The sequence below is a fragment of the Gouania willdenowi genome, chromosome 21 (assembly GCF_900634775.1).
Source record: "Gouania willdenowi chromosome 21, fGouWil2.1, whole genome shotgun sequence".
Lineage (NCBI taxonomy): Eukaryota > Metazoa > Chordata > Actinopteri > Blenniiformes > Gobiesocidae > Gouania > Gouania willdenowi.
Window position 1 is genome coordinate 18,650,017 of NC_041064.1, and position 24,784 is coordinate 18,674,800.

Genomic DNA, 24,784 nt, shown 5'->3' on the forward strand with positions numbered 1-24,784 from the left:
TTTAGTGAAAAAGCAGAAAACGTTTTGAAAAAATAAATAAATAAATAAATAATTCGATACTTAGCGGGAGAATATCGATAATCGATCGTGCGGGAAAATCATGCGATATATCGCCGTATCGAGATATCATCACACTCCTAATTACCATTACGGCTGAACAATTTTGGAAAATAATCTAATTGTGTTTTTTTTTTTCCCCTCAATATTGCGATTGAGATTTAATATGCAATTATTTTTTTCAAGGGAAAGTTGTCATGTATTTTTCAATAGACACAAGCAATAAATTATTCCGTTTCATAATAAACAATTTCATATTTATTCAAACTTTAAATAAATATAAAATACATACAATTTTTTAAAGCACAGATTACAACAATAAAGCAAACAAATCTGTGGCTTTACCTCTTCAACATATCTAACTACCGTAACTTCACCTTTCATGAAACATGTAAACATGTGGACGGCACTTCTTAAACACTCTCTGAACTTAACAGGACAGTACGAGACAGGACAAGAAAAAATAATAAATACTGTACATTTGCATCCTTTGTGATTACAAAATTGCATTTTATGATATCGCGATAAAATCACAAACACAATGAATTGTTCAGCCCTAGTTACCATTTGAACTTTTCAAACAATGCAATGTCTCAACAGACTTGTCTTGAATGAGAAAAACTTTATTTTTTGCACACAATGTCCTATCTGCAACAATCTCATAAGATACGCAACTAAATGAATTGTGTCATTTAACAATCGAAAAACAAATTAACTTTAATAACTTCCTTGTTCTGGCAGCTTTTTAGACAAAAGTAAGGCAGGTTGCTTTTCATCTTACAGACAGATATTTAAAATCGTTATCAAGGGGTCCGATGGAGTTTGTATATTCCCAGAAGGTTTTCTTTTAGGTATTCATATGTACATGATCACCTGAAAGAATCACCCATTAAAGAGGATTCATAATATGATAAATCTGCTAAAGCCATTATTTTTCAAAAACTAAAATAGAAATTTCATTCCTCATTTCAAGGGCTTCTTTGTAATTTGACTGTATCATCTATTTGTTGAAGATCCCTTTTTCATTTGTAATAACCATAACCTGTAAGATTGGAAATCTTCACATGAATAATGTAAATTAAAAAGTATTACGAACACCCTAAACCTGAGAAAATGAACTCATAAATTAATAATCACACTAAGGTGTTGTTCCAATCATCAGATGGTTTAGACGTGTGAGACAACTTTGCAAAGTGTAAATATTAAAGAGAACATACAATTAATTATTGATATAGAAGATTTTAATATTTCTCTTATTTTTACTGAAACATTTCCGACATAAAATGATATTTGAAAAAAGCTTGAACAACAACAACAGACTATGCAACTTGAAAAATGATCATTAACAAGCCCAAATATCGAGATTATAAATTAAATGTATTTTTTCTGGTCCACAGGTGAAATTTAGCTTGTGATTATTCAGCTGGTTGTAGTACTGCCTCCCTCGCGCTGTCGACTATTGGCTAAAATCGGACATGTGACCCGGAAGTTACCAGCAGTGGTTGTAGCCGGAGCGTGTTTGTTTGTATACAGCAGCGGGTAGCCTGTCTGCCCCTCAGCCATTCATTTAAACCAACTTTGACGACATTCCTGCCACTCAAAAGGAAATAATACATAAAGCAAAATGCACTGGAAATATCGCTACTGAAAGTCTTGTAATTTTGCTACTAATAATGGCGCACGGACCTTCTACCCAGACGTGCTAAAGCTAAATGAAAGGCTTGGAGTTACAGCTGCTGAGTGTGTGTGAGAGAGGAAGGCTGGTAAAGAGCTGTTGTTCCTGCTGGATGAGAGCCTGTGAGCAGCACAAGCTAACATGAGGGTCACCAAGGACGATGTGACCTCACACTCCATTCTCCATGAAAAGATAAGGTACAGATCCACCTTGATCAGATATTAAAACCACACGCTACGACTTCTTTAACTGCGTTTGTCTGAAGAAATACCTAAAATTATTATTAAAAAGACTCAATAATATTGATTATTTTTTATTATACTGTTTTATTTCGAACAAAATACAAATGCAGTAATACAAGAAACAATATTACAATAAACATAAACACACATTTTGTGTTTGAAAGGGTGTGGGTGGAGGTATTAACCGGTCTCACCCCTTTTTCTACATTACAGTAACAAATAATCTAATTTTCAACATCCTGTTTTCTAACCATTAGGGCTGTCGGATATCGGTCCGATATCAGCCAGAAAACGAATATCGGATTTAATCGGACTGTGTCTAAAATCTCCGATATAACAGCATAATTTATTTATTTTATTAAATTGTAAAATATTGTAGATATTATTTTGAAGGGTAAAATGTATGTAACCAATTGGTTGATAATAAATGGGTGAGTTTTTCTCATACCTACTGTTGCTGACTATTGTTTTCTGTTTGAGTAACATCACTTGATCAAGCCTTTTTTAACATTCCACACTACATAATAAGTAATAAAAGTATGAATGATTTGTGCTGATATCGTATCAGATTGATATCGGTATCGACCAATACACAAGCGCAATATCTGTATCGAATCGGAAGTGAAAAGGTTGTATCAGGACATCCCTATTCACTACTAACCATTGTTGCTGTTAATAAATTAATTCTGTCTCATTATATGTTATTGTCTCATCTTTATATGTTGTATAAACATATGTTGCTTTGTAACGTGATACTGATAACATCACTCAGAACATTGGAAATTAGTTGTATTTAATTTGATCCCAAGGATGCTTTGTTAGTGTAGATGTGTATAATATGCTAAGTGTATGAATTAACAACACTTTTTCCCTCCTGTAGGGTTGTAATAAAATGAGATAATGACATAAGTCCCTGTTTATCATCATGGCATTAACTGAAGTGTACTGGGATCACCACATCCCACTGCCCAGGCTTGCTCCAGGCCTGGCCAAGATCATCGTAGCTCTCCTGGCTCTCCTGTGCTTTGTTAATAGTTACGATGGTGAATTTGTGTTTGATGACTCCGAAGCAATTGTCAACAATAAGGTAAGTTCATGCAAAGTACATAAGAAAAAATAGTATGGTGTGTAAAAAAAAAAGAAAAAGACAAAAGTCCTGGTAATTCATCATAACTAATGCTGTTAGTGGGATTTTTGTGTTGCAGGATTTGAGACCAACAACACCTTTAAGCAACATTTGGAGCAATGACTTCTGGGGAAGCAACCTGAGCAGCAACTCCAGTCATAAGTCCTACCGACCTCTCACTGTCCTCACGTTCAGGTGGATGACTTTTTAACTTCAACTGTGAGCCCCTTTATTCACAATAAAAACCAAACTTTAGCTGTTCACAATAACAACTACAAAGTGTATTACTCAGAGCTCGTCCTATCATTTGCTGACACATGCCACGCTACTTATCCTTCGCTTGGTTAAAAGATTACAATAACAACGCAGGTTATCTTTTTAGTTTATGAAGGGCAATAACACGATTTAGGGTGATTGATGTTATTTTTTTTGCCATTGCATGTGATGATGTTGAGATTAATAATCAGTCATACACAAAGTAGTTTAATGGACGACATACCTATTCAACTGTTGATCATTAGGTCCTAATACTGTGGCTTATTTGTTCAGAATACGATCACAACTCATTTAACAGTCAGCTTTTTATCTGTTTTTAGTGCAAAGTATTTACACAGGACACATTGGTGATTGTTAAACATAACAAGGCATTGCACAAGGCATTGCACACAAGAGTAATCAGTGATAGTTTTCCCTAATTTGTTTTAAAGAACATCACCTCTGGTGAACTCACAGGTTTGCTCAGACTTAGTTTGGGAAAACCAGCACAAACAGATGTGGACAGGCATGCAAGCGTTGCTGTGCATGGAAACATCTTTGCTCCATTTGAAACCTTCTTTTCTTCCTTCAGAGTGAAAAATGAAATGATAGTAATTCGATTTAGATGGTGTGCATTGTTATTTCAGACTCTCCCATCACTAAAAACAATTGGATCAGCACAAAAGATAATAACAAAATAATTATTTTTCCACCTGTAATGTTCTGACCAGTTTGCTTAATCATCATCTCTCTCTTTCTCAGATGGAACTACCTTGTAGCAGGAGACCTACACCCTGTTGGCTTCCATGTGCTGAATATCATCCTGCATGCACTCGTTTCTATCCTCATGATTGACATATTTGCTATTCTGATTGGAGGATTGGACTATGATGAAAAGGGTTGGATAGTCAACCACGCACCTAAGACCTCTCTGCTTGCTGCTATGTTCTTCGCCACGCATCCAGTTCACACCGAAAGTGTAAGTAATGCTACGTGTGTCAACTACATACTCACAATAACATCAAACACAATGTGTACATAGTTTTAAAAATACAGTCTGCTAATATTAAAGTGATACAAAACACGTCTCATGAGTGTGCTTTAGATGATTGGTCTAAAGATAAAAAATAATTCATGTGGAAGTCATTTATATCAACTTTTAGCTTTCATGTACAATACATGTAATATGGTCATTTGGGATTTTAGCCAATCAACGTTCACATATCATGTTGACATCGTGTCTTCTGTAGAAAGTCATATATGCTAATAAGGGGGGCAGGAAAAGTATAAATTCTGGCTTATCATCTTATCATCCTTCAAACATATTAAAACCATTCTGGGTGTTGGATTTGGTTATAATCCATTTATCTACATTAGGACACTTGTACTACTAGTGAATCTTTTGGGTTTACTAGTACTACTAGTAGACTAAAAACAGTCTACTATTACTACAACAAGTGATATTTTTAGTTTACTAGTAGTACTAGTAAAGAAAAAGTTGTTTTACTAGTGAAGATTTTTGCGCACTAATTCGCGAGTAGACCTTACTAGTTAAACAAAGTCATCTACTAGTAGACAATTTTGTGTCACTAGTAGTACTAGTAAAGCTTTGAGTTTTTACAACATGTTTAAAGTCTACTACTTTAAAGCTACTGTCAGCCATTTGACTACAGATCCATTCATGCCTGCCCTGAATGGATCTGAACAAGAAAACACCTTGAACCTTAAAGTACACGCTACCATCAGAACAATCAGATGCCTTTAACCTAAAAAAAACTGTTTCATTTACGATAATGGTACACATAGGCAATCCTTTACGGTACATTATCACCTTTAAAGTGATACGCAAACCTAAATGACAAAGACAGCTCAACTGACAGACTATTATATGTAACCTTTCCTACGAGAGTAGGAATGATAGGTGATTTAGAAGCTGCATTTGCAATAAAAAGCACTTTATACACACGTTTGTGGAGGTCAGCACAGATTTGACAAACTGTGACGTAGTGATTACTGAAGGAATTGCAGCTTAAAGCTTTACGTTGTGGTAATTGTTCATTTAAAGCCCGGTGGCTCTGCTTTTTTTTTTATGAGCATGCATGCAAAATTATTACTCACTATTCATACTGAAGGGATACTCATCAACATTTTGTCAACAACATTGGCATCATGGAAAGAATCCTGCAAGGACTTGGTGATCAATTTCAATAAACTTATTATAAATCATTTAAATCAGTCTTTAGCTTATTCACATAACCCCGGTTCTCTGGTTAATATGAGTGAGATGTCTCACTATGGGATGCACGCCCCTGCTGGCAGCCCTCAGAAGCACTATCTCATTACGCCAATCCTGATTGGCTGGTTTAACGTATTCATCCGCCGCAGGTAGTCCCACCTACTATAAGTAGCATGGGCGGTGGATACTACACCATTCAAAATAATTGCCTCTTCTCACTTGCCCAGCAAGAAGGGTTGTCTGGTAAGACATCTCACTCATATTAATCAGAGAACCAGGGTTATGTGAAGAACCTAAAGTTCTCTTTCATAATATTTTGTTTGATGTCTCACTATGGGATGTGGTAACTCCCTTATTGCAGACAAGCTGTGGGAGCTGCCAGGGGCGAGCGCACAGTAGCCGGTAAATCTCCGCCAGCCAGTTCATTGCAGGCCAGTACGGAGCCACCAAGATCAATGAGTGGTCGTGCTCCCTCACCCTGGACAGGGTGGGGGCAACAGGGCCAATGGGTGCAAGGCGTGAAGAAGCACTCACAGCCAGACGTGCCCTAGTGCATCTATGCCGAAGGGAGCACCCGTGTTGTGCAGCGCATACTGCCCGTTTCCTCCTGCAGCAAATAGATCCACCTCGGTCCGTGCATAATGAGTCCACAACTGCTCCACAACTTCAGTATACAACATTCATTCCCCGTACATCGGCGCTCCACTGGAAAACAGGTCTGCGCACAGGGTCCAGCCCACATGAGGCCACCCACAGCTGGAATTCTCGCATGTGGAGGCAACCAAGGAGGATCACGTGGATGGCGGAAGCCATCAAACCGAGCAACCGAAGACACAATCTGAATTGAAAAGATTTTGCCAGTTGGAAAAGTCATGTCGTGAAAGCCTTCACCCGTGCCGCCGAGAGGCGTGTCATGAAAGGCACCGAGTGGACCGGGTCCAACATGCTTTATCACAAAACCCAGATTGACCAGATGGTATAATAGAATACGCGTATGCGCTCTGGCCTCCGCTTTTGACTGTGCCAAATCCACCAGTCATCCAGATCCGTGGCCAAGCGGATACCCTGCCGTCTTAGCAAGGCTACTGCCGCTTCCGTGCACCGCAGAAACATCCTCGAGCTCAGAGAGAGGCCGGAAGACAGCATACAGTATTTGTAACATCCCTGGAAAGTGAATCTCAGATGCTTTCTGTGGGCAGGATTTATTAGAATGTGGAAATATTTCAGGTCGACAGACGTGAAGCAGTTATTCTGTCGTACCAGGTGCAACAGGGAGGCATGCGTAAGCTTCCTGAACCTGTATTTCCTGAGATATCTGTTCAGGGCACATAAATCCACAATAGGGCGATTTCCGCTCCCCGCCCCTGTTTGGGGACCAGAAAATACCTGGAGTAAAAAATGCTCTGACACATTGCGGGAGAGACTACAGAGATTGCCCCTTTGTTTAACAGTGACAGGATTTCCTCATGTAAAACGCGGACTGACTCTCCCTGAGCCCTTGAGTGTACAATGCCGGCGAAACAAGGACAGACAGCGGGAAAACTGCAGCCTGTACCCTCCCGAAATCGTCCATAACACCCGGGGCAGGGCTGCGCTATTGTCCCTTGGTGAGACCGAGGCGAGCAGCGTCTGCTTGCTCAGGGGGGCACTACGGCGAAGGGGGCCTCACTGTATGCACCCGGCCTGGGGGGATGACAAGCCCACCCACCTAGGGGGAACAGCGGGTGTTGTCACCGCGCTGCTTATTGTGGCATATTCTGCTTTTTTTATTTGCTGTGCCCTCGGCCTTCGGCCTGGGTGCGACAGCCGGACACACTTTATTTTGTTTAATAAAATGTGTGCGTGAATGTGTGCGTGCTTGAAACATTTCCGTCCCTCCCGGTAGCCTCCGGTCGAAGCCATGGTAGCTGTGAGACGGTAGTGTGGGGGACCCCTGGGTGCACACTCGAAAGCAGAACAGGTGGAGCTGGAGAACACGGAATTTGCAGCTGCAATGTTGGAGAAGAGATGAGCAGTCTGGCTGCTCTTTTCTTCTTCCTGGCCTTGGTGTGCTGTCCTGGCGGAGCTGCAGCTGAGGTCGAAGGCTTCCTGGACCAGCCGGAAGAGTTGTGTTGAGACGGCGGGGCGGGTCGGGGCACTGACAGTTTTGCTGTTTTAAACTGAGCCCTGAGGAGCCGGAAACACTTTGCGGCACACAGGTGAAGATGGAGCTGGGGATTTCTATGGGAGACGGAGGCTCAGCGCCTCATCCTCCTTCTTTTTGGCCTCACATTGCCGCTGCATGGATGCCAACGCAGAGCCAAAAATCCCCTCCGGGACCACGGGCATATCCAGGATATCACCCTTTTCACTGTCGGATAGGTTCACGAGGTTCCTGTAGAACTACGGTCCCCATCGCTCTCCCCGTGGCCTGGACCGCGCAGCGCTGGATGCGGAGACACTGGTCAGTGACTACCGACATCTCTTCCCATCTGGCCTTGTCCTGAGTTGGCCCAAGATCTTCACACAGCTCCGCCTGGTAGGCCGTGAGCAGGGAGAAAACATTGAGCTCTCTGGCTGAGAGCATTGCCGCCTTGTAAGGCATTTCAGTCAGGGCTGACTGGAGACGGACAGACTTGGCCGGCAGGCTCGGCTTCCCGGAGGGACACTGCAGACAGCCATGGAAGCAAGTGCGCTGCGACAAGTGGCCAGGGTCTCCATCGCCTCGCAGTCGAGGGATGAGCCGCCAGACACAGAGCTCCTGCTGCTGATTGTAGGGGGGGTAGGGGTCCTGCCCAGACAGACTAGCTTGGCGTGCTAGCCGTCTGCGGAGGCTCTTCACTGTGAACACAGCACAGTTATGGCAAGAGACAGGGGCATCAAACACCTGCCGGGCATGTTCCTGCCCAAGGCAGCCCGAGCAGACCTGGTGTCTGTCCCTGCTCGAGGGATCGAGAGGTGGTTAGTTAATGCTAACACCTGGCAGCTAGCTGGTGTGCTAACTGGAGAAAACAACAACCGGAGCCTGGCGACCATGGTGGGCTAGCGAGGGCAGTGTTAAACCGAACCGTCATTAGGTGTGTTAACGGTCAGTGCTCGATGGCCGTGGTGAGGTGTCGAGGGCAGTGCTAACCAAATGTAGAGGCCAGGAAGTACTGGTCGACTTGGTGTGGCTGAGAGCAAAAAGCATCCACCAGCAGCATCCACCAGCAGCATCTAAAAAAGGTCTGTCTGTGGACAGTTCAGCTACAAGTAGACGCGAGATATGCTTCGAGTGAGAAGAGGTGTTTGAATGGCGTAGTATCCTTCGCCCACACAACTTATAGTAGGTGGGACTTAATGCGGTGGACGGATATGTTTCACCAGCCAATTCGGATTGGCATAATGACATTGTGTTTCTGAGGGCTGCCATCTCATAGTGAGACATCAAACTAAATACTATGAAAGATAACCTACTGTATATTAAACTCATTTAAAGTGAAGAATAAAATAAAATAATATATTGTACCCAAGTAAACAGCAAATTATGTTTGTTGATGTTTATCAGTAAGAGCATTATTAAGGCCTGACTTCAATGTATTGTATGCAGAAATACACTTGACATAGATTAGAATTGTTTAGTGTTCTCAATAAATATATATATATATATATTTTACTTTGTTTTTATTTGCAATTTGCAAAACATTCAAACAACATATAAATGCATGTAAGAATAAAAAAAATAATAATCATAATAATAATAATTAATAACTACAAAAGAACAAACAAAACAATTATTTAACCAACAAACATTTTCAAGGGCATTTCCTGGATGCATTCTCAAGTGATCCAGTTAATTGTTGTTGGAATTGCTTCTTTTTTAAACAGTCAACTTCTTCCAGTTCTTTTCGTGGATATGTCCTTTAACTTTAGTTGGTAAGTCAACTTTTTCATCATATAGATGTCTTGGATGATCTCAAACCAGTGCTCTTTCTTTGAGGATTCGACATTGTACCAATTTTTGGTCATAGCTTTTTTGTTCTTTTGCGTGATCTTAATATTCATACAAAGCTGTAATTATATCCCCTGTGTTTTTATTGTTGTGTTCATAAAATACTACTGAGTAGTTAGGATTCAGAAAAAAAACTTTTTGTAAAAACAGGCATTGTTTGTAGCAGCTCATCATGATCAGTCCAGAGGTTGTTTATACAGTATATCCAGTGATTCCACACCAAGAACAAAAGCGCTGTCTCAGCTGGAAGCGCCGGGCCAAGGTGCACGAAGTCGCACACTCCGACTATTAGTTGAGATAGGGATTATATTGACCTGCCAGCATATGTGTTTTTCGTGCAAAAAATCTTGGCTGGAAGGCAGCAAATCTCCCCTCTATTCTCTTTAATCATGCAGGGCAAGGACTGGGTGAGATCTGGGGGGTGGGAGGGAGAGAGGCTGTTGGCTTTGGCTTGCCGTATGTATGAAAGAAAGCCACCCCAGGATGCCAACCGTGCTATACCCACACACTGTATAGAAATATAGAGCAGTAGAGCACTGGTAATGAGAGGTTTCTTCCTGCTTCTGTTAATAAGCTCGAGTTGGAGCTTTTTGTGCCATGCAAAATACACAAAGATATGGAAGGCACATGTACAAAACATAATCCTCGTTTCTCGAGGTGTGAACATGTTTATATATGGATGGACATGTATTTTTTTCTCTTTTTTTTCTCTTACTTTTCTTTCCATCTTCATCTCCGATCAGGTGGCTGGCATCGTGGGCCGAGCAGACCTTTTATGTGCCCTCTTCTTCCAGCTGTCCTTCCTCACCTACTGCAAAGCCTTTAACACAGGTAGTGGGTGTCTGACACAAGTATGAGGCTTTAGGCGCACACCATCAGCCCGCTGTACAAAGGGATGTTTCACATTTGATGATTCGTGGGCCTTGCATCAAACGTTGCAAAGCGGCCATTTTTTTTTTTTTTAAACGTGTCTGTTTGAACAACTACATCTTAAGTTGTAACCGTCTTAACGGGCTCATTGTTGGCTTTCTCTTCCCAGGGAGCAACAGAGATGAGAGGTTTTCTGTCCACTGGGTTGTGGTCAGCCTCTCGCTGTGTGCTGCAGCGATGCTCTGTAAAGAACAAGGCATCACCGTCTTGGTATGAAAGATTTCTTTTTTTTGTTAAGCTATAGCTGATGAATTTGTCAAATCCAGTAGCAACACTGGGAAAATACAGATCACATCAGACTTAGAGAAAACATAGCAATCGCCATTACAAAACAGTCTAATGCAGTGTTTTTCAACGTTGGGGTTGTGACTAAAATGTCTAATAGTTGATAAAAAATATACTGATTAAAATTATTATTATTTTTATTAATAAATTATTATTCTTTACCACATATAATCTCAAACAAAAGTATTTGGTAACACTTTACTTGAAGTTTTATATATGACTGACATTACGCTGTCATTAACTGTCATTAGCATTAACAAGGTGTCATGAAGGCTGTCATTAATTGTCATTCGCTAAATTATGACACCTTTGGAGCTATGTTGGCATTCTTTCAGTTACATGGAGGGATCTAGTGCGGTTAGGGTCAAGGGTGGCTTCAATTATAATTGTAATTGTTATTTAAAAAATCTGTTGCTGTGGTAATCGTTCTTGAGTTCAGATAATTGACTTCGTAATTGTAATTGCCATGAAATTTCTATGAAAATGGTCAATTATTATTTAACGTTAAACTGGGGAACCATGTTACACTTTGATGTACACTCTACACATATGTAGTTAACAATTATTAAAAATGTTTCATATCAAGTTTTCACACATTTCATCATTTAAATAAATATTTAAACCTGTTTTTTCATTGATTATGAAGCCTAACAATGTAACTAATCGATTGGATAGAAATTAGATGATAGATATATGTGTTTTACAACTGATTTGGAACATGTTATCATAAGAGATGCTAACACGAGAGGAAGGTTAACCTTTATTAGGTTATTTATTTCAGGCTCAGTAATTCTGATTAATTGTAATTAAGAACTTATTTGTAATTGACTTTCTGAGAATAAATAAAATGTCATTTAATTGGAATTGGAAAAAATACTGGTCAATTGAGTTGTAATTGAACATAGGTAGATGAAAACGTTATTGTAACTGAAAAATGTAATTGACCCCAACCCTGGTTAGGGTAACAAATGGTTAAGCTAATGAATGACTCAAGATAAGTGTTACTAAGTATTCTATTCTTTTCACTTTCACAAACATGTGCACTAATCTTGTTTTAAAAAAACACAACAACTAATTCTATAGAAAAAAATGTCTCCGGTGTTGCCAAAAATGTGTTATTTAAAAATGGGGTCATGACCTGAAAAAGGTTGGAAATGACTGGTCTAATGCTTGAGTTTATATTAGCTAAATTAGCTAAAGAGGCTATTCGGTTGCTGATGAGAATGCTTTATTTTCTCTGTGTTTTCCAACAGGGTGTGAATGCAGCCTTTGATGTCCTCCTTATCTGTAATGTTAATGTCTATGAACTGAGCCAGAAACTTCTCCTTAGGAAGAATGGATTTGACGTGAGTTACACACTCCCCTCATATTTCTTTCTGTCATAAACAATGCACTTTTTATTTATCTAATGCCACATCATGTGTGGTGTCTAAGGATTCTTACTGGAATCGCTATTAGCAAGAAATGGTGATATTTCACTGACAGGTGAGCGAGATGTTCCGGATGGGTCTGCTGAGGCGATTGGCTCTGATGCTTCTGGGAGGGCTTTCTATGCTGTATGCTCGTTGGAGGATCATGGGAACGGGACCACCAGCGTTTACTGAAGTGGACAACCCTGCCTCATTTGCAGAAAATGTATTCCTCCGAGTGAGTTTCACTTGCTTTAATACATTAAAAAAAAAAAAAACCCTCAAAATACGATTTATTAAGACATTTTTACCTGAAATACTATTAAATATTCAATAAGACTGTCATTCTTATTAATTCCAGCGAGTTCATTTTGTCTTTTTTTTAAATATATGTTAAGTTTTTATTTATTCAGACAAGGTTTTTCAGGAAATTTTTATTTTTATTAGGGATACATCAGAGCAATCACCTCTGAGGAAGACTGGCAATCGACAGTTGAAACATGTAAGGAGAGAAAAATCCTGAAAAACCTGGTCTGAATAAATGAAACCTTAACATATATTATTCTAATTATTGTTAAGATTATTATCTTTGTAAACATATATATTGACTTGAAATGTGGATATTGAATCTTTTTCCCCCCATTCTTTTCTCCATCACGACCCCCCCTCCTGCTCTTCTGTGCTGGGCAGATTGTGAACTATAATTACTACTACTCTCTTAATGCCTGGCTGCTGCTGTGTCCCTGGTGGCTGTGTTTCGATTGGTCCATGGGCTGTGTGCCTCTCATTAAGTCGGCGTCTGATTGGAGGATGGTGTGGCTGCTGCTGCTTTGGTGCATTCTGATAGGCTTGATAGGCCAAGCCTTGTGCTCACAGGACATTCAGAGGAGGAGGTACGGATGGAGGCACGGCGCTCTCACACTTTAACACTCCAAGTGCAAGTTGGCATCTCCTGCTGCAGACGTTCTTATGAAAATAGTCTCACTTTCACAGACTTTCGCATTAATATGATTAATATTGAAAAGTTTAAGCCACTGTGTGTATTTACATCAGTATATACAGTATTCCAAATAATTAAAAAGCAGTTTATGATTTCCACGTATAACGTTCCTGCTGTTCTTTGACCCTTCCAGGACACTGACCCTGGGTCTGGTGCTGCTGTTGGTCCCTTTCCTGCCTGCCTCAAACGTCTTTTTCAGAGTAGGCTTTGTCATTGCTGAGCGAGTGCTCTACTTGTCCTCAGCTGGTTACTGCCTGCTGCTGGCCTATGCACTGGGACTCTGTTTCTGTCGCTGCTCCAAATACAGGGTAGGATTTAAAATATAATGTCCTGCAGAAGATCTAAATGTCACCCCCAAATATACTGTACACATATTCAATCAAAATCTTTTGTCATGCTTTCAGTTTGACAGCTTTAACCCTCCTATTATCCTTCCTTCATTCATTCATTCATTCATTCATTCATTCATTCATTCATTCATTCACTTAATTTTTGTTTTTTTCGAGCAGGTACAAGAAAACAAAAAACAAAAGGACCAAAAACAACTCTTTGTGTATAAGGAAACTACAACAGAGAAAAACAATCAGAGATGTTCAGAATAATATATAAGAGCCATGTACACAAATATCTGTAATAATATGTCTGCTCAAAAGGGAGTGGGAAGAAGAAAGATTTATTGAATCCCACCCTCATTTTTCACCATATTGCTTCTGTCTGTTTGACCTTATACAAGAATACAATGTAAAAAATACCAACAAGGGTTCACTGTTTTTTATCATTCAAAAAACATTAGTTGACTTTATTATTTATTTATTTTTTTAATGACTTTTCATGAATGTGCACCCCACTGATGGTGGCGCTGCAGGAAAGGTCATATCATCACCACAACCAATAGGGTTCAAACTCTTGTGGTCAACTATATACCAAAACTATTCAAGATAAATATTTCTAATTTGAAAGACTTTCCTGATGGTGGCGCTAGAGAACAGGTTAAGGTTTCATTATCAAGGGGTTATTTATGTATTTAACTAATCAACAAAGTGTCTGACACAAAAACTCTGGAAATCATTTTCTGCAGGCAAATATTTCTGGGGTCAAATTGACCCCAAGGGTAAAATGTGTTAGCAATATTAGAGGATCATAGGAGGGTTAAAGGTTAACATACTCTCCTTATTGCTAATACATATATTTGTGCATTTTGAGATATTAATAGCACATTTTAGGGAATTATAAACTGGCATTGATCATCTTTATTATCCCCTGCTGGGGGACAGCTTTTCTCAGAAATAGTTTAAGATACGAGAACCAAATTCGGTGTGTGGCTTCAGGGTATCAATACCTTGATGGAGTTTGAAAATGAGAAGCGTGCAATTTTTTTTTCCGGAGTTATTGCCCTTGTTCTCTTTTTTTTTACTCTGTTCGAGATATCTTCAAAAGGGACAGCTTTTCTCAGAAACTGTTTAAGATATGATAACCAAATTTGGTGTGTAGCTTCAGGGTATCAATACCTTGATGGAGTTCGAAAATGAGAAACGTGCAACTATTTTTTCCAGACTTATTGCCCTTGATTTTTTACTCTGTTCGAGGTATCTTCAAAGGGGACAGCTTTTCTTAGAAAATGTTTAAGATAGTAATTTTATATTCTGATGTGATAATATTTTCTTATGTAAACATTTAAGTTAGATTTAGGACTTTTAGGAAAAGGTTGTGAGTTATAATGACAACCAATCTGTTGGAGGATGTTGATGACTATCTTCTTTTTTTCCATTCTCTTGCTCAGTTGTTCCATTTACTAAAATTAAAGTGTTTGCCACAAAGGTTACATCACTGACTCACTGCTTTTCCAAAACATTGTTAATGCAAAGTTTCCACATGTTACAGACCATTATAACACATAAGCGCTGGCTGATGAATTTTCTGTAATGGATTGAGAACAGCGAGTGGCATTGTTAGTGTTGCAGAAATACATTTTAAAGTTATTAACTCCCAGTGCCTCACAGGCTTTTATTGATAACGCTCTTGTCATTTTAAATGTCACCTTTTGTCTTTTTGCAGAGGTTGCTGTGTATCATGGTGCTGGCACTTTTATGCCTCTATGTGGTTCGCTGCGCTCTCCGCAGTCACCAGTGGCGGTCAGAACAAAGCCTTTTCATCAGTGCCCTTTCTGTCTGCCCGCTCAATGCAAAGGTGACATGGACTCCAGTTCGTCTAAAGACAATCTTTAATTCAAACTTACACATGCAAACAGTATACACTTTGTGATGATGACGCACACTTAATGTTCTAATCACCATTTCAGGTGCACTATAATGTTGGGAAGAACCTTGCAGACCGAGGGAACAGTACAGCTGCTATTATATATTATAGAGAGGCTGTAAGGTACGACGATACACAAGCTTTTAAGTGTTATTGTGGAAAAATTTATTTGATTTATAAAGAACACTACCTTTTATCAGTCAATCTGGTAATAACAAACAGTGGCCAGAATCAACACACAACATTCATGAGGGAGCAACAAGCTAAGCTCGTCCTCTCCTTTCAATGATTTTCCAAAAAGAAATTAACCCTAATTACATTACAAAACATGATATATAATTAATATTGTTAAATTCATGTAATGTATATAGAACCACAAGATTACAAAAATAAGAAATTAAATAAGTATTAATTTTAAATCCAAAAGCAACGATTATGATGATCAGTCACACACACGACCATGACAAATAAACAAAAGGAAGGAAATCCCTGTTGAACAAAGCCAGAGGACATCAGAAAAATATTAATATATGCCACCACAAGTTGTATCTATAAATACATTTCTTATTTTTTGTAATCATGTTTTGTAATGTTATTTTTGTCACATGACCACACGGGTGTTTTAGATCACGTTACCTTTATAAGGAAGTGTACCCATTGTTGGTGCTCTGTCTGATGAAGGGCGTGAGCCTGAAACATTACACTTCTCATATCTGCTGTGCAGACTCACTTTTGCTACTTTTAATTATCATGAAAGCAGCACTACAACAGGGTGGACCATGACCCCAAAGTGTGTCAGACGCTTTTTGGGAGAGTTTTTGTTTGGGCAAAATAAATAAATAAATAAATAAATAATAAATGGGGGTATAAAAATACCACATGCTTTTATATTATGTCTATTCAAACTTTAGGGAAACAAAAATAACACTTTTTTGAGACATTTAGTCATTTGACATTTGAGTTATTCCTTGAAAATCTTTTCAAGAACTAATGATCTAGATTCATGGTCCCCAACCTTTAAAATAAAATACCTGAAACACTTGTGAAAATTAAACCCATTCAACTTTTATTTTGTACTCTGAAATCACCACTGGTTTACATTAATGAATCTGGTTGCTAGTATTCCTAGCTTGAATGTTAACTAATCAAATTTTAAGTAGGTGTTTTTTAAAGTAATTGTTTCCCAAGTGAATGATGTTGACCTCCTCTATAAACACTAGGTAATACCAGTGTATTAATGTGTATAGTTACAGTTTAAACAAGATCTACAAACTTGAATCCAAGTAAAGAACTTGTGTTCCTTTTTACTTTCTCCTCAGTACATTTGGTTTGTGTTGACTCGTGTTGCATGTTGTGTTTCTGACCAGACTTCATCCAACCTACGTCCATGCAATGAACAACCTAGGAAACATCCTAAAGGAAAAGAATGAGCTCGTGGAGGCAGAGGAGCTTCTGTCCAAAGCAGTTTCTATTCAGTTGGTTTTCATGCAGACTCAATATTAGCTCTACTCTATGAATCACCTCCTCTTACACACCTACTGTACATGTGAACCCTTCATAGGCCGGACTTCGCTGCAGCGTGGATGAACCTGGGGATAGTTCAGAACAGCCTGCAGAAGTTTGAAAAAGCAGAGCAGAGTTACTGGAACGCCATTCGTTTCCGGAGAAAATACCCAGACTGCTACTACAACCTCGGCCGCTTGGTGAGCTCCCGAGCAATTGTGATATTCTGGGTGGATGGCTGGATGTCAAAGTCATTTTAGTTCAGGGGCCAAATATGTAAATGATCATGTGGAAGGCCTAGCCAAGCAATAAGTGACAGATTTCAGTCCCTGCCAGAATAGAATAGAATATTAATTAATTTATACTTTATTGATCCACAGAGGGGAAATTCACTTTTGCAACAACTTGGCTTGGGTGATAAAACAGTAACTATATATATATATATATATATAGATGTAATCAATAACAATAGTAAATGTGTGATAGAATGTTAATAAATTTCACTGAGCTCTGTTTGAAAAAAATCCGGAAACAACCCCTGACCCAGAACCGCAATGAACTTTGGGGGATGTAGGCAGAGCAACGGCTTGAGCTTCTCCAAAGTCACTGTGTACACTAGTAGTTTCATGTTTTACCACCTGAAATGATGACCTGAGCAAACGTCGCAGTCAGAGTGCGCTGCCGACGCACGCACGCACGCACACACACACACACACACTCATCACAGCCTACCTGAAGCTGCAAAACAGCATCCAACAAAGTGAACCAGTCAAAGATCGTCCGCCAGATCCACTCAAAGTTCCTGCAAACACATTGACAGAGAGAGAGATGCACACTGGAAACTCCACTAAAGCTTGCTAAGCTAACCCACCGACACATAAGACTGGGCTGAGAGCGAACGCAAAGATTTACTTACACTTGTATGGAAGGCTAAAAGCTAAAATGTCACCTGCCGTATGAAATAATTTAATTTAATTATATTTCATGTGTTCACAGACAAAACAGGCCCCATTAGACAGTAATGTAACTATTGTGACTAGTACACCAGAATACAGTATACTGTTAGTACTGCTCTCAGTAATTAATGATTAAATCATCAAGTCTGATCTGGTTTAATTATAGGAAATCAGAGAAATGTTTATCAACCATAACTTTATGTAACATACCCTGCTAATTTTTTCATGTCAGTGATGTTTACAGTATGTTTATAAACTGTGTTGCACATTTTGTTTGATTAAGCATTTATTGAATGTATATATTTGTACATTGAACATTTTATTATTCTATAGCTTATTTGACCTCTTTTTAAATGTTAAATATTATGTTTAAAATAAAAGTATTTCTATTTGGCATTTTTTCTTCTAGTCTTTGATTTGAATAGGTTAAAAAAAACTAATCAATAATTATCGATATCGACTGGTATGAAACACTTATATTGTGATAGATATTTCAAGTATATCACCCAGCTCTAGCAGCAACATAATAAAAAAAAAAGCACACGGTAAGAAACTAAAATAAATATTAACATGAGATAATAGTGCACATGTAAGAACTGTAGGTCAGACATAAATTGGAAAAAACAAGAACAAAACAAGTGCGGTGTTGTTTGCAGTGACGATTATTGTGTTAAACGGTGGAGTTAATCTTCACTTTAAATCTCCTTGAGTTTGTGATTTTGTCTAATTAAATATTATGGAATCATTTGAGGGTGGAGCAGGATTTTGAGTTATTTTGACAATTTGAGATTGAAAATAACTAACATGTCAGCTTGCCAATAAAATTGTTTCATTGAGTTTGTGTTTTTGAAAAAAAATGGATATTTACAAGTGAATTAGTGGCATCTAATTTGGCTCACAGGAGAAGGTAAAAATGACAGAAAAAACATGAATCACTGTGTAAAATACCCTTTATAGGCTGGATTTGGCCCCCGTGCCTTGAGTTTGACTCGTGTCCTCTTGGTGTTTTCCACACATTAAATCCTGGCTGTCTCTCTTCCTTACAGTATGCTGATCAGAACCGACACGTGGAAGCTCTGAATGCTTGGAGAAATGCCACTGTGTTGAAACCAGACCATAGCTTGGCCTGGAACAACATGGTCATCCTGCTGGACAACACTGGTAGATGCAAACAGTTCATATTTATACACAATGTAATGGATTCAAGTGGAAAATGTTTTCTGACTTTGTGGCGGTTGCAGATTATTACAGTTAGAAATTTGTAGTGATTTTACAGAGCCAGGAAATCCAAATGGCCAACAAGATTAGACCGGAAGAGCAGGAATCAGCAATGCTTGAAATTTATGTATTAAAGCTTTGTGTTGTGAGTTTTCAGAGCCATTCTTCCCTGCCGTGTGGAGAATGCTCTGATTTTTTCAACCGCTCAAGCCGTTTTGTCTGAAGCTGCTCCCGTAAGGGCGGAGTTTCCCAGGAGGGCACTGGAACTGTCCAATCAGGGCTTGGGATGTTCTTGATCAAACATGGACGAGCACAGCTAGAACAGCGGCCCCTCAGTGTCCCCCCCCTCCCCACCACCACCACCACCACCACATTTGTTCCCCTAAATCTGACAGAAATAATTCCTCCCTTCTTTCCAGCTCCTTCACAAACGCAGAGAGAAGAAGAACAATGGGTGTCATTTTAGGAATTGGGAATATTGTTTTCTCTTTGGTGTTTACCCCTCCTCGTTTGTTTTGATCATTGCACAAACAAAAGACCAAATCAGTGAAGATTCAGACTGTTCAAACGGGTCTTTTTTTTTTTTTTTGTTGGTAAATTGTATCTGAAGGTTACAGGTCATGACTCAGACAGACAAACAGAGGGATAAACAATTGAAGTCATTTCCTGTCTGTCTGTTTGTATGTCTGTCTGAGTCTTTCTTCATTTCTGGCCAGACATCAGACAAATCTGTGACGGAGATCAATAAATCAGTGGGCTATGTGTTCAGCCTTAATTAGAAGAATAAACCATCCCTCCATGTGGGGAAGAAGAAGCTCTGCTCCAACTGCTGTTGACTAACTCAGTCCAATCTTCAGAATAGTGGCTGTTTAAAACACTGATGTCTTTGTGCCTGTAGATGTAAATATGCTCAGTGTATTAGTTTAACATTTAGTATTCATTAGTACATTTCTGGTCTGTTTTTAAGGTAACTTGGGTCAGGCTGAGTTGATCGGCCGAGAGGCTTTAAGGCTCCTTCCCGAAGACCACACCATCATGTTTTCATTGGCCAACGTCCTGGGGAAACTACAGAAATACAAGGTCTGTCAACAAAAAAAAGAACACACACACAGAACAATCTTCATGTATTTCTAACAGAGTTAATTTATTGTCTTAAGGGAAAAAACAAAATAGTTTTCTCATCTGTTGTTTTTTGTCTTTCCCAGGAGTCGGAGGGATTCTTTCTTCATGCTCTTCGGATCAACCCAAATGCTGCCAGTTGCCACGGCAATTTAGGTAAGGCTGTTTTACCCCCACCAACGAATTAATATGTTTTATCGGTGTTTGTTTATTTATTTTTTTTATTTAAATTTATTTGACAGGGACAATGTACAAAATACATTGATCTTACGAAAAGATGCTTTGTGCCAGATTTAGCTCATGCTAATTTGTTTGTTTGTTTCCAATCTAACTTTATTTATAAAGCACTTTAAAAACCCAGGAAGAGGGGGACAAAGTGCTGTACAAGGTGACAACAGATATATAAAGTACATATACACACTATAAGACAACCGATCTAAAGAAAATGAAACATAAATACCAGTGTACAATAAAATCAATGCATTAAAAACCATACGCCAAAGTAAAAAAGTGCATTTTTACAAGAGACTTAAAAACAGGCAGAGATAAAGCCTCTCTGATGTGAAATGGCAATGTGTTCCACAGCTTTGGACCCACAACTGCAAAAGCTCCATCACCTCTGAGCTTTTTTCTGCTGTCTGGCACACTTAAGGCGCGTTTACACCGAACGCGACTGAAGCGACTGCAGTCTCCCGTGATGAGTCGCTTGAATTTTGTCTCGCTTTTTGGTTTCTCCATCACTTCATTGCTCCTGTGACGTGACGACCAGGGAATAGTGTGTGTCTGCGGAGCCGGTGGCAGCGATGGGAGGGCTGATGCATCTAGAGGGATGATCACTTCTTCTCCTGTCGTACTTTTACAGCTTTTATCATAGACGGTTTAAAAGATCAACTTACGGAGTTGCTAAAGGATGAGTTCACTCAGAATGTCGGCTTATTCAAGAAGTTAATTGCTTTAACTTTGCCCCGGTAAGTTGAGGAAGTGTACAACCCTCACGCTGCAGTCGTCTCAATGTAGCGGGAGGGAGGGGCTGCAGCCTTGGCTCTACAAACAGTGACGGCTGGGGGAGTTGTCGCTTGAAGCCACTTGAAAAGTTCAAATTTTTCAACTTTGAGCGACTCGCCAGAATCACGCAAGTCGTGTCGCTTGAAGGGAGGTCCTTGACGTTGCGTCATTTACATTCATTTTGAAAGTATGTCATGTTTGGTGTGAACACACCTTCAGAAGTAGCTGGTCAGCTGATGTAAATGCCCAAGCAGGGACTTAGGGGTGAAGAAGGTGTGCCAGATATTTAGGTGCAAGGCGATGCAATGATTTAAAAACAAATAAAAGGAGTTTAAAATCAGTCCTAAAACGAACAGGCAGCCAGTGTAAAGTGCTCCAGACAGGGGAAATGTGCTCAAATTTCCTTGTGCCAGTTAAAAACCGTGTAGCAACGTTTTGCAATGTTTGTTTGTGTGTTAGCTGAATTACATCAAAATTTTACCTAAAGATACACCTTAGGCCATGGAAGAGTTTGTAGGGCATCCGGATAGATATGTATACTGATTCTGGATCAGTTTTGGAAATCATTATTGGCAAAAACTCATATCTTGGTTCATATTTGCCTGATCTTTGAGATTTGACTCAGTTATGTCAGGTTTGATCAGATCCAGGCTGCGTATTTCATTGTGATTTTTCCAAATAAAATGTGGTTGCCCATACATTTGCCCATATCTGTATCGCTAACAATGGCGATAGACATTTCTCATAAAACGTGACCTCTAAACAAATATAAACACCTGTGCTATTGATGAACAGTTTTAGGACGAGCTCCATTCGTCGCAGGTTCTCCACCTAACCACATGCTCTGTGTGTGCTCAGCTGTGTTGTATCATCGCTGGGGAAAGCTGGACTTGGCAAAGAAGCACTATGAGTACGCTTTAAAGTTGGACCCCGAGGCTCCAGGAACCCGAGACAACTACAACATGCTGCTACGCAAAATGGACCAATTCAATCGCAGTTTACCCTGAGGAAATAGGCCTTGGCTACTTTTAAACTAAGTTTTACAAATTTGATCCACTTAGTGTGACTGTATGTCACTGGTGATGACTTTGAGATCTTGGAATAAAAAAAAATTGGAAATTTTATGCTCTTCTGCTTATGTTTTTGTTAAAAAAAAAAAAAAGAAAAAGCCTTTAGATGGACTTTAGAGAAAGTAAATAATTTAGCTGTGATGTTCAATCAGTTATTAATAATACATACGTATGTCAGACTATGGACAGAGATGCAGAGCTTGCTCAACACATCATATCAGTCACTCATGATGAATTTGAAAATAGGAAAAAAGAATGGATTAAAAAACAACTTTTTTTCCAGTCATTTTAAAGATGACTAGTTTAATTAGCAAGATGTTTCTGTGGGGGGGGGTTTGTTTTTATCATAATAAAACTAATGTGTAATTTGAAAGGAACGGTTTAGCATTTCTAACTCATACTGGAGACATTACCCTTTACGAGACCCAAGTGTTTTATTCCTAATTAGATTTGGCTGCTCTGCAGACCTCGGTCAGGTTGGCTGCTCAGGGCTGTTTGTTGCCCCGTTTGAAGGCCATGTGGACCTGATCCACGCTGAACCCCATTCTCTTTTCATCTCTGACCCCCATGTTGTGTCAGCTGGACACAGCACCCATTGTGTGTGTGTGTGTGTGTGTGTGTGCGCGTGTGCGTGACCAGAGAATCTGCTGTATAATTTATTTGCGTTGGACACATTTTTCCAAATGTTTCTATTGTCAAAACCAGAGGTGTAAAGAGTACTGATATATTCTACTCAAGTAGAAGTACTGTTACTTGAGAAGTACAAGCAGAAAGTAATACATAAAACACTCAAGTACAAGTAAAAAGTAGCTCAATTAAATAGTATTCAAAGTAAAAGTTTCTAGTTACTTTCACCCGCCACATTTATTTTCGGTAATACATTTTGCCACGGTTCTCTTGCATACAGTAAACATCTAATTTATAAACTTAAAAAGGAAAAGATGAAATCTTGCACAATTGGAACTTAATTCATTTTCCACAAAGGCATCTGTATAAAATAATGTAAAAGGTTTGTGAAATTGTACAATTCTTTTTTTTAAATAAAATAACACCCATGAATTCAATTCAAAATAATAAAAAAGAAAAATTCTCAGGCTTTAAATATAGCTACATTCATGAACTGTAAAACTGCCATGCCAAATGTGTCAATGTGGGTAACAACAAAATAGGTAGAAAACCCAACCTGAATCCAAGAAAGTGGCTGGACTCACTTTTTTTCACCACAGCTGGCCTGCCATGAACCTAAAAAAATCTGTGTACATGTATATATACTTCGATTTATTTGTATTCATTTTTATTATTCGTTTTTGCACCTCATCTTTCATTTGCATATTGTCTTTTTGTAGTCTTGCTCCTTTTTCTGCGTGTGTTAAATTATTATCAGTGTTGTTTTTTAATATGCCGCCCTTTGCCGTTCTCATTACCGCTCTGGGTTTAATAGAGTATTTTCTGATTCCGATTTAATCAGAAATGGCACTACTGAGAACATATGGATTATGCTCAACGTGCGGAAATCAACTGCTGACCTGAAAATTTTTTTCACAAAAAGTAATAATTTACTCAGTAATGGTGGGGTGTAGAAATGTAACAAATGACTTCATTCTTTTAAAATGTACTTAAGTACAAGTAAAATGACTGATTTAGAAATATACTCAAAAAAGTACAAGTACACATGAAAACAACTCAATTACAGCAACGTGAGTTTTTGTAATCTGTTACATTCACCTCTCGTCAAAACTGGTTGCAGTTTAGACCAAAAATCATCATTCAGAAGATGCATCAGCTGTGTAATGTTGGCTGAAAATGCCTATGTTTTTGTTTTGGGATGGCACTATTGACGTTTGAAGCCCCTGTGCTTCCTTGATGTCTCTGTAGTTAATAGGAGAAAGGTGTTTGTGCCGGGACGTTTTTCTCAAGTATCCATGAGAGGATGAGGGGTCAGCGTAGACAGGAAGCCGCAGCCTATGCTGCATGAAAACAGCTCTATAGCAAAGACCCTTCAAAGGACGACGCCAATGGTCCCCCGGGGGACCACGCGCACACAGTGCCGCTCCACTTGAAGAACGCCGTTGAGGGAAAAAGCAACCCCAGTGTGAAACATCAGTCAACAAGTGTGCAACCAAGGTCAAAGTTCAACGCACTTCTATTTTTTCACCTGCTTCCTACAGCTTGCAGGAAACTTTTGAAGCCGCGTCGGTGCTGGTATAGCTTTGCTTTCGGGGCCGCTAAGTTTGTTTACACATACAGTACAATACACCAGTGGATGCTTTGATGCTCAGGAGATGTTACTGACTCGCACATCGGGGGGTGCGGCGGCACACACGACCGTCGGTGTCCTCAGTAAATGACCTCCTAAATATGGAGCTAATATCACATGATGAAATTTCCTTGTTGTTACTCGACCCTGTTTTTATTGTTGCTTCTTTGATGTAAAGGGGTTTGCGATAGATATATCTGAAAAGACAACAAATA

The 24,784-nt window shown here is 39.2% G+C and overlaps 1 protein-coding gene across 1 annotated transcript; it reads left to right on the plus strand.

Annotated features, from left to right (window-relative positions):
• The first annotated feature begins 1,555 nt into the window (after positions 1–1,555).
• On the plus strand, positions 1,556–22,366 carry tmtc4 (transmembrane O-mannosyltransferase targeting cadherins 4). The gene is made up of 18 exons (XM_028435639.1): positions 1,556–1,929; positions 2,855–3,061; positions 3,180–3,295; positions 4,118–4,334; positions 10,305–10,392; positions 10,601–10,701; positions 12,030–12,122; positions 12,262–12,423; positions 12,876–13,078; positions 13,319–13,493; positions 15,241–15,372; positions 15,485–15,564; positions 16,809–16,916; positions 17,003–17,144; positions 18,947–19,061; positions 20,086–20,198; positions 20,324–20,393; positions 22,101–22,366. Exons 2-18 carry the CDS (start codon positions 2,900–2,902, stop codon positions 22,247–22,249), a joined length of 2,226 nt encoding a protein of 741 aa, XP_028291440.1. The 5' UTR covers positions 1,556–1,929; positions 2,855–2,899; the 3' UTR covers positions 22,250–22,366.
• Positions 22,367–24,784: the final 2,418 nt, after the last annotated feature.

Coding starts and splice junctions, on each gene's coding strand:
- tmtc4 (XM_028435639.1), top strand. CDS start 2,900: ATGGCATTAACTGAAGTGTACTGGGATCACCACATCCCACTGCCCAGG. Junction 4,335..10,304: donor ATCCAGTTCACACCGAAAGT/GTAAGTAATGCT, acceptor ATCTCCGATCAG/GTGGCTGGCATCGTGGGCCG. Junction 20,199..20,323: donor GGAAACTACAGAAATACAAG/GTCTGTCAACAA, acceptor TGTCTTTCCCAG/GAGTCGGAGGGATTCTTTCT.